This window comes from Molossus molossus, unplaced genomic scaffold (genome assembly GCF_014108415.1).
Source record: "Molossus molossus isolate mMolMol1 unplaced genomic scaffold, mMolMol1.p scaffold_m16_p_13, whole genome shotgun sequence".
Lineage (NCBI taxonomy): Eukaryota > Metazoa > Chordata > Mammalia > Chiroptera > Molossidae > Molossus > Molossus molossus.
Genome location: NW_023425348.1, coordinates 39960889 through 39972117, shown reverse-complemented (window position 1 = coordinate 39972117; position 11229 = coordinate 39960889). Strand labels below are relative to the sequence as shown.

Genomic DNA, 11229 nt, shown 5'->3' with positions numbered 1-11229 from the left:
CAGGACCAAGCGTACAAGGTCTAAGGTAAGGTGCCTGACTTTTCCTCCTGAGCATACTTCCCATCCAAGTCTGCTGCTGTGCTCCCCATAGGACAATACGACTGACTTCCACTCTGGTGCCAGTGCTCCAACATTCCTGGAACCCCTCTTTGGGGATTGCCTGCACAGCCCAAAGTGAACTTTTCTGACTGTCCTTGATGGTGGCAAGTCTTCATCCTCTGAGGATGGATCTAATTTAGAAAAACACGCATAATTATTCACAGCCAAGTGAATCAAACTGTGGGCTACCACCCTGGAGGCGCCACCATCAAACAATGAGACCAGTCTTCCTGTGCAGCTTGTACAGAACAAAAACGCCCACGCAGCAGCCGTCCTGAGGGAACGGGTGCAGATTCCACCAGGGTGAGCCATGGCTCTGAGACGCAACGCTCACCTGAACGGCGTGTCGAGGTGGTGGTTTGCAGTTTTAGAAAACCAGTCACCGTGTTGCCTCTCACACAGACGTTAGTGTCAGCCCCTTTTGCTTTCTCATGGATTGCCCGATTAATCGCCCAGGCAAGCAGGGGCCCAGCGATTGTCATGAAGCCCCAGCCTGCAGCCAGGGAAGCCCTTCTGGGAGCGGTAGCAGCACATCCAGTATCCTGGCCCGTAAGGCGATGCCTGGCAATAGGGCTTGGGGTGCCAGCGGCACAGGGACACATCCCCTTTCACATACTTTTTCTTGCACTGCTTACAAGGATCCTCTCTATAGCGGGGATCTCGAACCCAGCGAGAATCTGCTGGCCTGATGTTGTAGTGTTCAATGATGAACTTGAAATAGCAGCAGGTACATTTAAGAGCCACTAGACTCTTGGTGGGAAGACACCTGAAGATTTGTACCATAATGTGGTGGGGCAGGAAAGCCATGTACTGCTTAGGCTCCAAAAGCTGCTGGATTTTAAACCTGGTCTCCAGAAAGTCATGGGACACCTGCTTCTTCCAACCAGATGCCCCGAGTGCCGGTATGCTCCTTTCCCCGGGACAGGCTGGCGCGGGGACAAATGCACCCGCCGAAACACCCTGATCGGCTGGTGCGCTGCCACCTTCGGCAGCATCTTCAAGCTGACTGGCCCCCGAAGACTCTTGTGTTGTGCTTTCACTCTGCGGGGAACAGTCCGACTGGTGCTGACCCGGTGGCAAATGAAAAAATAACCTCCCTGGCAGTGAGGCCTTTATGCTACAAGGCAGGTCTCTCTCCACCTTGGACACAGTGATGCTCATGCACACAGATTCTTTTCTTCTCTGATCAGGAGCTCGTGGCACAAACCCTCTACTCATATCATCAACAGCATCTGTGGGCAACTCTATGGCTTGAGTTGGAGGAAAAGGTGACTCAAGTTCCTTGGTCATTTCTACATCATACCTATTGCTGTTTTTCACAGCACTTTGCTGATCTGGCTGGAATGTTGCATTACCCACTTGGAAACTCGCAGCTGCTGGCAGTGAGGGACAGCCCCGAGGAGCCCCATCCCGGGCCTGCTTCCCCGCAATAGAACAGTGGTCAGCACTGGACCGGCCACAGTCCACAGGTACAGACCCCATAGGATTCACCTGAGTGTCAGGTGCCTCCACGGCGCCTTGGTTTGTTCTGCCTTTATCAGCCTGCGTGCAGTTTGCAGGCAACACCCGGCCTACACTTGGAGGGAAGCTGTTCTTCCTCCAGAGGCTCCCAGACTCCAGCCGGGCTACCATGTCGAGGACCCGGACTGGCTCACTCTGGGGTTCACCAACCTCAGGATTTCCCCTTTCCGTGGGTTCGTCACAAGCTCCCGGGGCAGAAAGGGGCTCAGGGGCTGGGGGCACAGCTCTGGATTGCCCCGAAATCCTCACCAGGGCAGGTGTGTTGGTGCAGGTTTTTGCACAGCTGGCTAGCAGAGGAGCACCGCCTCTTTGCTCCAGGACGGCAACCATCTGTGTGACCGACAGGGGCCTCCCAGCACAGACGCCGTCCCCGGTGTCACGCATGTAACACACAGAGCAGCGCTCCACGCCAGGCGCAAAAGGCTCGGGCTCATAGCCCCTGCTGGTGACTCCCCTCATCCTTTCTGACTGCATCTTGGCTTCTTTAAGATCCCCTGGTTTTTCCTCTCTTTTAGTAGTTCTCCAAAAAATATCCCAGGAGCTTTTTACTGTCATAGATCCTATCCTACTGCCACACTGGTGGGCTGCAAAGAAGGCGATTTTCTCCTTGGTATTTCCCGGTTTCACTACAGCGCAGACATCCCGTGGCCCTTCGCCTTCTTTGCCCTGGGGGATTGTGGCAGATGGTACATTCTTTGTGGTTTTAACGTTCAAGCTGCTCTTTCCAGGACTCTTCCTACTCACACCGCACAGAACATTTGGAGAAAGGACCCCGAAAGGCTTTCGCGAGGATGCTTTCCCAGGAGAGGGGGAAGGAAAGACGCTTGGTTTTATGTAACTAGCTTTGCATTTTCTGTCATTGATGGCCTCCCGGTGGCTCATGGGAGTTCTCGGAATGTCCATGCTGGTTTCCAGAGGCTGCGCTTTCTTCTGCAGTTTCCAATGTGGTTCTAGGTACACAGCCCAGGCGTGTCAAGGCCAGTGAGGAAGGATGGACTCCTATCCGACCTTTCTGCTGGACGGAGTCAGTCATGGAAGTGACCAGCTTCTCTTCCCGTCTGATCTCTTCTGAAAGATTAAAACTGTAAAATGCGAATTTCGAACACTTTCGATTCAAATTCACCGCGATTCCTGGCGCCAGGGGACTGAACTTCCTTTCTCTCCCTCTGGAACCACCTTCTGCTCCAAGGTGTGGGCAGGGCCTGCTGTGACTTCACAGCCCACCCTCTGGAGGCCCCTGACGTCACAGACGTGCAGACCCGCAGCACTGTGACATCACGGAATGAGGGCAGCCTGCAGTCCACTGTGCTAGCCCCGAGGCAAAAGGAGCTCCCCAGCCAGTCCTGCCTGGGCCCGAGAAAGGTTGCGGACAAGCGCCAGCGCACCTGCTCCAGGGCAGGGAGCACAGTGTGGCCAAGGCCAAGTGGGGCGACCTTGCGAGGCGACCCCCTCCCAGGGCCCGGCTTCCTCACTGGCCGCTGGTCCTGGCGATGGGAAAGCCTGTCCGTAACCCCTCAGACTTCAGCGGGGACCCTGCCAGCTGCCAGAACATAGACCCCCGGCGCCCGCGGGGCACTCAGCACCTGGCCTGCGAGGGTGAAGGCCGGCCTGGGACTGGGAGGAGGTGCGGGCTGCTGCGTACCTGCCCCCGTCGCACCCGCAGCACGCTCCAGGGACCCAGGGTTGATGCTCTCTCCATGATGCTTTAAGTAACCTGAAACATAACATGAACTCGATAGAGAATACATGCTACTAATATTATGAGTATGAATCCTCCTTCTATCATCGTTATTAATTGGACTCAACCTTTATGGAGCACCAACTGGTGCCAGGCCTCTGCTGGGGAGCTGGCGATGAGATGAAGTCCATGCCCTTCCCCTCCAGGAGCTCAAAGTTAACGGGGAGGGGGAAGCTCCCTGTGCTCCGGGGCCCCAAGACAAGAGAGTATAAATCACAGCTCTCCCAAGCTTTCAAGGCTCAACCCGAATCCTATCTCCTTCATGAAACCTTTCTAGATTCCCCTATTAGAAATTAATCTCCCAACTCCCACGTCCCCAGGGCCTTTGGCTTGTTCCTTTCCTGCAGTACTTACCACTATTTACCTTGTATTAGAGTGATTTATGCACACGTCAGTCTCTCCCACTAGAATGTTAGTTCCTGGGGACAGAAATATTTATGAAGGGCCTTTTGATGACTTTGGCTATTGTATGAAGGACCAACATAACAGCATCAATAATCTGCTTCACATTTTAAAGTGATTTTGTGACAAAATAATTTAAATGGAATGTAATTTTAAAACTATTTTCACATTTTCATTCTCATAGCCGTTGTCTGTTTTTTTCATGTCCATGGATAGATGCCGTGCAGGAGGCAGAGCTTGCCATGACGTGTACAAGGTCACAGGACTAGTTAACAGCGGGGCTACATCCAGAACCGGGCCGCTTGCACTCAGCAGTCTAGGGCTGGCACAGGGCTGTGTGGCATAGTCCTGGCCCCACTGTCACCCTTGCATCCCATTCTGCTGTGCACAAGTAGTTTGGCTTCCTCATCGTGAGTGTGGTTTAGTAAGTTCCCTCTCTGTTTAGACATAAAAGGAAGCCAGATGAAACAAATTGCATCTTTTAACTGCCTTTGCAGACTGATTGTAACTCCTGCCCTGATGATTTTTCAGGTTGGCAGAGTCTCGTCTTGAGCAATTTCCTCAACAAAACCATGTGTCTTTGGAGTGATGAGGGTTGGGCGTGCTTGCACACTGATCTTTCCACAATCCGCCCTTGGACTTCTCAAGGCCTTGTGACAACACTGAGAGATAGGCTCCGTTATCTGCTATTGACAGATGAGGACCTTGAGGAGAGGTACAGTGACTTACGTGCCCAAGGCCACACACAGACAGGGTTCAAACCCATGTCTGTTCCAATGCTAAAGAGTTTCCATTGTGCCCACACCGGATTCCTTCTCTCATTGGGAGGGACTAGGAAAACAGGGCCGACTCTCCTAACTCCAGCCGGCCAACTTTATTAGTAAGATCCTAATTAGAAGGATGTTTTTCTGGGAGAATTAGTCAGACTCATTAGACAATGATCAGAACCCAGAGAATCACTTTTGAGATCGGTACATGCTGATAGAAGGTCGAACATTGTTTTTTTTTTCCGTCTCCCAGTTAGTAATTTGAACACAAACTGGCAGAACTCTCCACTGTGATTTTCCACCACAGTATTCCTTCCTGCAGCCACGCTGACCAGAGGGAAGTCTGGCTAAAGCCCTCCTCCTTCCACCCTCATGCGTTACTTCTGCTGTGTTTCCACTTTGAGCGTCTTGTCTGCGCACCTGTAACTAGGATCCCTTCTCACCTCCAAGATCCCACTGGATCGAGCGTATGGAAGGGCTGAATTTGTGCTTTGGCCAGACTAGCCTTCATGCAGTGAGCAGCTGGGGATGAGTCCAAAGCAAAGGATAACCATCAATGGGAGGCTGGGTAGAAAAGTGGGCGAAAGGCAGATTTGGTTAAGAAAATGGAACTCCCTTGGTTGTGTCGTGGTGGGCCCCATGACATGACTCACGTTCAGAGAAGATAAATCTGGTAGGAGAAGGTACAGGTGTGAAGACCTCTGAGTAAACTCTTACAATAGTCCATCTACAAGGTGTTGAGGGCCTGAGCCAGGGATGTGGCTACGGACTGGAGAGGAGGGGAAGATGGTGGGCATTTTGGATGGGATAAACTGGAGTTCTTTTCCCTGTGGAATCTCGGCACAGTGTAGAGGATCTGGACTTCAGAATGAGGCCGTCTGGGTTTTGAATCTCAGCTCAGGCATGTGACCTTGGGCCAGTCATGAACTCACTGAGATGCAGTTTCTTCACCTGTCAAATGGTAAATTACTAACCACTCATAGACTTTTGTGAGAATCAACAGAAACAACAAAGGCAGAAAGTGAGTCACAGTTAGTGGTCATCACCCAGGGGTGCATAAGAACATCCAGGCTAAGACCTGGGCTAGAAGTTCTGCATTTCTGCCCCTTGTCAGCTGCTTGACCTTGGCAAATGACTGAACCTAAGCGCATCTCAGTAAAATGGGGTGACAGTGGCTCTCCCCCAGATCTGCTGTAACAGACACAAAGTTAAATGAGAGAAATGTAGGTGAAGTGATTAGCTTGAGATGGACACATAAGAAACACCCAGGTAAAGGGGAATTATTATCAGCATTATTAGTGTCTGATGATCACTGCTTGTTATCTGAAATAACTTCCATTTCCACTCTCTTCTCTTTTCCTCTCATACTATAGAATGTACAAGGAAATACCCTGCTACACAGCCTCCATTACAGCTGTGAGTGGCCAGTGAGACATGAGCAGCGTCTGCTGGGGGATTCTGGGAATGCTTTTACTTTCACGATTAAAGGAAGAGACCCACTCAGCGTGGCTCAGTTCCCTTCTGCTTCGATTTCTGCCTTAAATTCAGGCTGGACAGCTAGCTCACAACCATGAAGAAAGGCCAAGAGATTCAAAAAGTAGATCCCCAACGTTGGGAAGCTACTCGTTTACACCAATGCCAACAGCCACCCATTTATCAGAATTCCTGGCATGTGAGGAAAATAAACCCTATGTTTAAGTCACTATATTTGGGTTCCCCTTGTACTTGCAGCTGAATGTAGGCTTAACTGATAGAAGAGTAAAGACAAGACAGCAGAAAAAGTCACCAGGTGGTATAGAGCCACAACATTGTAGCTAAAGGAAACTATTCATGTTTTCCATACAGGCTCTGTGTTCTCTTCCTTCTGTGCTTTTCTTACAGGGAGCTCTCTGCTGGGAACCTTCCCTGTCTGCTCTCCTCCTCTGACTCCCAATTCTGTGCTCATAAATGCCCCAAGGCTCACCTGGTCCCGCCCATCCACGGACCGTCTCTATCCCTCCTTGTAGAAAGAATCTCTCCTCTTTAAATCCCCCCTGTAACACTTAGAATTTTATATTTTAAATCATATTTTCAAATGATTATGTATTTGATATTGGTGTTCATATCTTACCTCCTTTAGCAGAAACTAAGCTCCTTTGCCTACATTATTTCTAAATGACAACATGCATGAAGGGAGAATGATACAGTCTAACACAAAATATTAGGCATCATCATTATCATCATCATCATCATCATCATCATCATCATTTTGTACTTCTATTGTTTGGTTTATCCATTCAATAAATATGTACTTAGAATCTATGTGAACCATCGGGATTAATAGCATCTGCTCTGATGATGAACAGTTTGGGCTGTAGCAGACAATTTACTCAGTTTCTTCATCTTTTAAATACACGAGTTAATATGTGTACAATGTGTAGCATAGTATCTTGCATGTAGCAAACACTCAGGGAATATTATTATTATTTACCAGGCCATCTGTTAGTCTAAAGATATATATCCAACATGTTCCCTATCATAGAGTAGGTCTTCAACAACTATTGAATGAGTAACTGTGTATGTGTACCTCTGAAATGTTTAAAAATATCCAAATGAAACTAATTCAAATTCATATATACTTAAGAACATTAATGCTCATGAATAATTCACAGTAAGAAATATGTGTTTTTAAATTGATTTTCTTTGGAGATTACGTTGAGAATTTCACAACAGCTCTTGAAGTAGTTGGAGAAGCACTGGCAAATACCACAAAGCCAGAAAGAGGAATGACTTAGGTCAGTTGGGGAATTCATTGGCTTTTAAATTCAGCAACTGTCTACACTCTCCCTGCTCTGGCTCAGCATCCGCAGAGACTCTCACCACCTGGGTCTCCAGAGGGAAAGTCGATCCCGCAGTCTGAGCCCCATACTCAGCATCAGCTTTGTTTCCACTTTCAACCCCTGGCCAAGCGTCTGGGCTCTGCAATCAGAATGCCTGGGTTCAAAAATCTTGTTTTACTGTTTGCTAAGTGTGTACTCCCTCTGGGCCTTCGTCCACCGTGTACACAATAAAATGATAGTGTTTCCTTCATAATGAGTTATTGTGAAGCTTAACTGGGTTCATGCAAGGGAAGTGCTTAGCACAGTGCTGAGCACAGGCTGCAGGCTTAGCAGGTCTGAATATTCTTATCCCAGCCCCTAACGGGCCAGCCACACTGTGCTATTCACTGGGCTCCTTCCTCCCTCCACAGCTCCTCACCTGCTCCTCACACGATATCGTCCCTTTTCTTGTTCTTCACCGGATAAACTTCTATTGATTCATCAAAGCTCATCACAAATGGCACATTAGTGAGGTCTGTGACGTGACATGATCATGCACTCCCAGAGTTTATAATCTTTGTGGTGAAATAAACATGCAAACAGGAGCACTAACACCACCACCAGACAACCTTATAAGTGAATCACTTAAAGGACCCTGTCCCCAAATACTCACAGGTCCGATAGTGCGGGAGAGCTGACATGTCTTTCTAGTCACCATTTGATCTAAGTGAGAATCTGCTATTCCTTCAACTGAGGTGGAATAGCAGATCTTGGCTGAGCCAAGGAGGGGACTAACATTTGTTGAGTTCCTACTAGGTGTTGTCACTGCATGAGTGCTTCATGTCCTCACAGCCCTGTGAGGTAGACAGTGTTATTCATTTTACACAGGAGGAAACTGAGGCACAGAGAACCATCTGACTTGCTTGTTTTTCCACAGCTATTAATACTGGCTCTGGGAATTGAATTCAGATGCCCCTGCTGACACAGTCTTGCATCTCCCTGGGTGTTGTTGGAGAGGAGGTTGAGCAATGCAGGGTTGTAGGAATAGGGAGAGCACAGAAGGGTTAGGGCAGGCAGGAAAGCCACAATTTCTACCCTTGCCAATCTTATTAAGCGCTGATCCTGACTAAAATCCTGCCAGGTGTTCATTAATAACAGAGAAAAATACATCTGTGTAGGCTCATTTTATTTGCAGAATGGGAATTGCTGGGCCATGATCACACAGAAGTGTTTCATTTGGAAACCAAGAACTTTGATCATCTTATTCTTCTGAACACATACAGAATTGCTCAGGGGATGCTGGAAAGCCTGCGTAGAGTCAGCCATTCCTAAATTGCAAGCTGGACTCTAACACCAGGTTGTCAGACTTTAGGCAAGTGATTTGACCTCATCGAGCCTGGAGTTGCCTCAGCTAAAAATGGGATTATTGGCGATATCAACTCAGAAGACAATAATGAGAAACTATTAAATGAGGTATGAGTAGGGTGAACAGGCAATTTATTGTTCAAACAGGGATATGATGTGTGTATGTTGGGGGGTGTGGGGGAGAATCCTGCAAAAAACTATACTGGGACAATAGGAATAAATTTGTACCATCTTGAGCAAAGGGGATTGTATGGCTACACCAGGCATGATCATGTCTAGCACAGTGACTCACATTTAGTAAACACCTGTAAATGCTCTTTCCTGTATTTTAAGGGAAGTTATTAAGTACTTAGCACAATTCCAAAATCAAGCTACATTGTGCCATTGAAAAACTTCTGAACATGTTAGACCTGCAGGCAGAGAGGGCTCAGCCAGTGGCCCTATTAGTCACCAGCTATTCATGCTCTCAAGTCTCACAGAGCAGTGAACATGTGCAGACGCCTCAGAACAGCATAACAGACTTCTCAGTGTAGTCAGAAGAAGACAACTGGAGAGGATTTCTTCAAAGGGAAGAGAAGGAAGGTATGTGCTGTAATCTATTTAAAAACAAACAGAAAACATACCGGCTTCAGACAGAAGAAGGGGTGGTGGTGGTGTCAAGTAATAGAAGGAAACAAGTTGGAACAATCCACGAATTCACCAATATCTGCTAAGAAGCGAGGGTGGGCTGCCAACATAGTCCAGCAAGATGAGGCATCTTCAGCAACTGCTGGACACACTCTGGAGGAAATAGCAGGGGATAAAGGCAGAAATCCTAGGATTTTGTCTTTCTGACACACAGTGTGTTCTTAATAAATGTTAGTTTCTTTCCTTGAGCTTCCTTTGCAGTCAGGGTTTGTAAAATAGTCTGAGAAGCTGATTTATAGTTGACACCCATAGCCTATTAGCTGCCGGACCGAGTGGAGTAGAAGTGGATGGTCACTAATGCCTGCTTCATCATCAACTCCCTTCCCTCCTTCCCTCTTTCCTTTCTCCATCTCCTTCCCAACTTCTCTCCTTTCTTCCACAACCACTTAGACAGAAACAGAAGATGTGGTGCTGAGCAGCCAGGCTCGCCTTTGTCAGGAAGACACACCGAGCAGACAACTGCAGTGACTGAGATCAGAGTATGCTTCTCGGCTCAGGCCCTTGAGTTTTGATATAAGTTTGACAGGTGCATGTGGCCATCTCAAGGCATCTGAAATCCAACCTGTTCGATGCTCAGCTCATGCTCTTCCTCCCACATGTAGCTCTTCTTGGCCTGCCTTCCTGGTCGGAGCGGACGGGGTCACTACCCCTAAGCCTTGTCTTTATGCTGCACCACAGTGCTTGGTTCACTGGAGCAGAGTCTTGGGGAGAATGTGATTTGTGTTTTCAAAGAGCCCTACAGAAAGTTAATGGAGTGTAGGTGTGGAGGGTACACTTTCTGACCATCATCTTTCGGGTTGTAGTAGAGATGAAGGTGTGTGTGTATGTATGAGTGGAGGCACATGGAAGGACTGGGGGGAAAGATGGGATCTCTGAGCTGAGATGACAATCTTAGTTCTGCAAAGTTCATCATGGATTGAGGGATGTATGTTTCCTCTCCCCCTCCACAACCACCCTCCCCCTTCACTTGTCTTCATCATCAGTATAGCTGCTCCCCCCACCATGGTAAAAGAGCCTAAGTCTTTGTTCATCCTGCATTATCAGAACGAGAGAGACTTATATTAAATGCCTCTGTGACAAGAAAACAGCAGCTCCTGTAGCAATTTATACCCAGACACTCTCCCACCCCCTATCTATCATCTATTTACCCATTTGAGTAATGGGAGGAAAAACCTGCTTCATAATCAATCTCATTTTTCCTGAGTGTTTAGAGTTTAAAATCTTTTGCATTTCGACAATGGTCCAGCAGTTCCTTATCTCATCCATCAATTTGATTGGTAAATTGGCTGCCCACTTTCCATCTGATCTTTAATTGAATAACAGCATGTTATCACCACAAATTTGCAGTTTGGCCTAGAGCTTGTTTCGGGGGGCTTTGCTTCTTTACTAAACTGTTTCCAATTTTAAATGAATATTATGTCCACATAGCATGTGTGTATGGCGAGAGAGAAACAGAGATGTGACCGGGCAAGGGGAAGAGATGTATTAAGGAGTTGGAATTGCAGACATGCATGCCACTAATCAAAATGCAAAAATAAAATTCACTCACTGGGGGCCACAGGCAATGACTATTCCTTGGGGTGAGGGGGGAAGTGAAGCCCCTAATACTCAGAGATTTGCAATTGGAATAATAACTTTGCAAAACGTGACTGACAGTTTACCAGATTATCTCCTTAATCACACCTTTATTTCTATTAAGCAGGGCTTATGTTCCCAGCAGGTTTCAAACGTGTGTGAACGGTGAACACGCCATGGAAGAGAATCAAAGGGCTGTAGCAATTGGAGCTTTGTACAGGGGCTCTACAAACGGACACATTCAGAAAGAGGGGCAGGAAAGCCAGTGTGAAGCAAA

General features: G+C 47.8%; 1 protein-coding gene across 1 annotated transcript; it reads right to left on the bottom strand.

The window, feature by feature from the left end:
- Positions 1-543: 543 nt before the first annotated feature.
- LOC118629018 (F-box only protein 34-like) lies at positions 544-2523 on the bottom strand. The gene has a single exon (XM_036260121.1). It carries the CDS (start codon positions 2521-2523, stop codon positions 544-546), a length of 1980 nt encoding a protein of 659 aa, XP_036116014.1.
- Positions 2524-11229: the final 8706 nt, after the last annotated feature.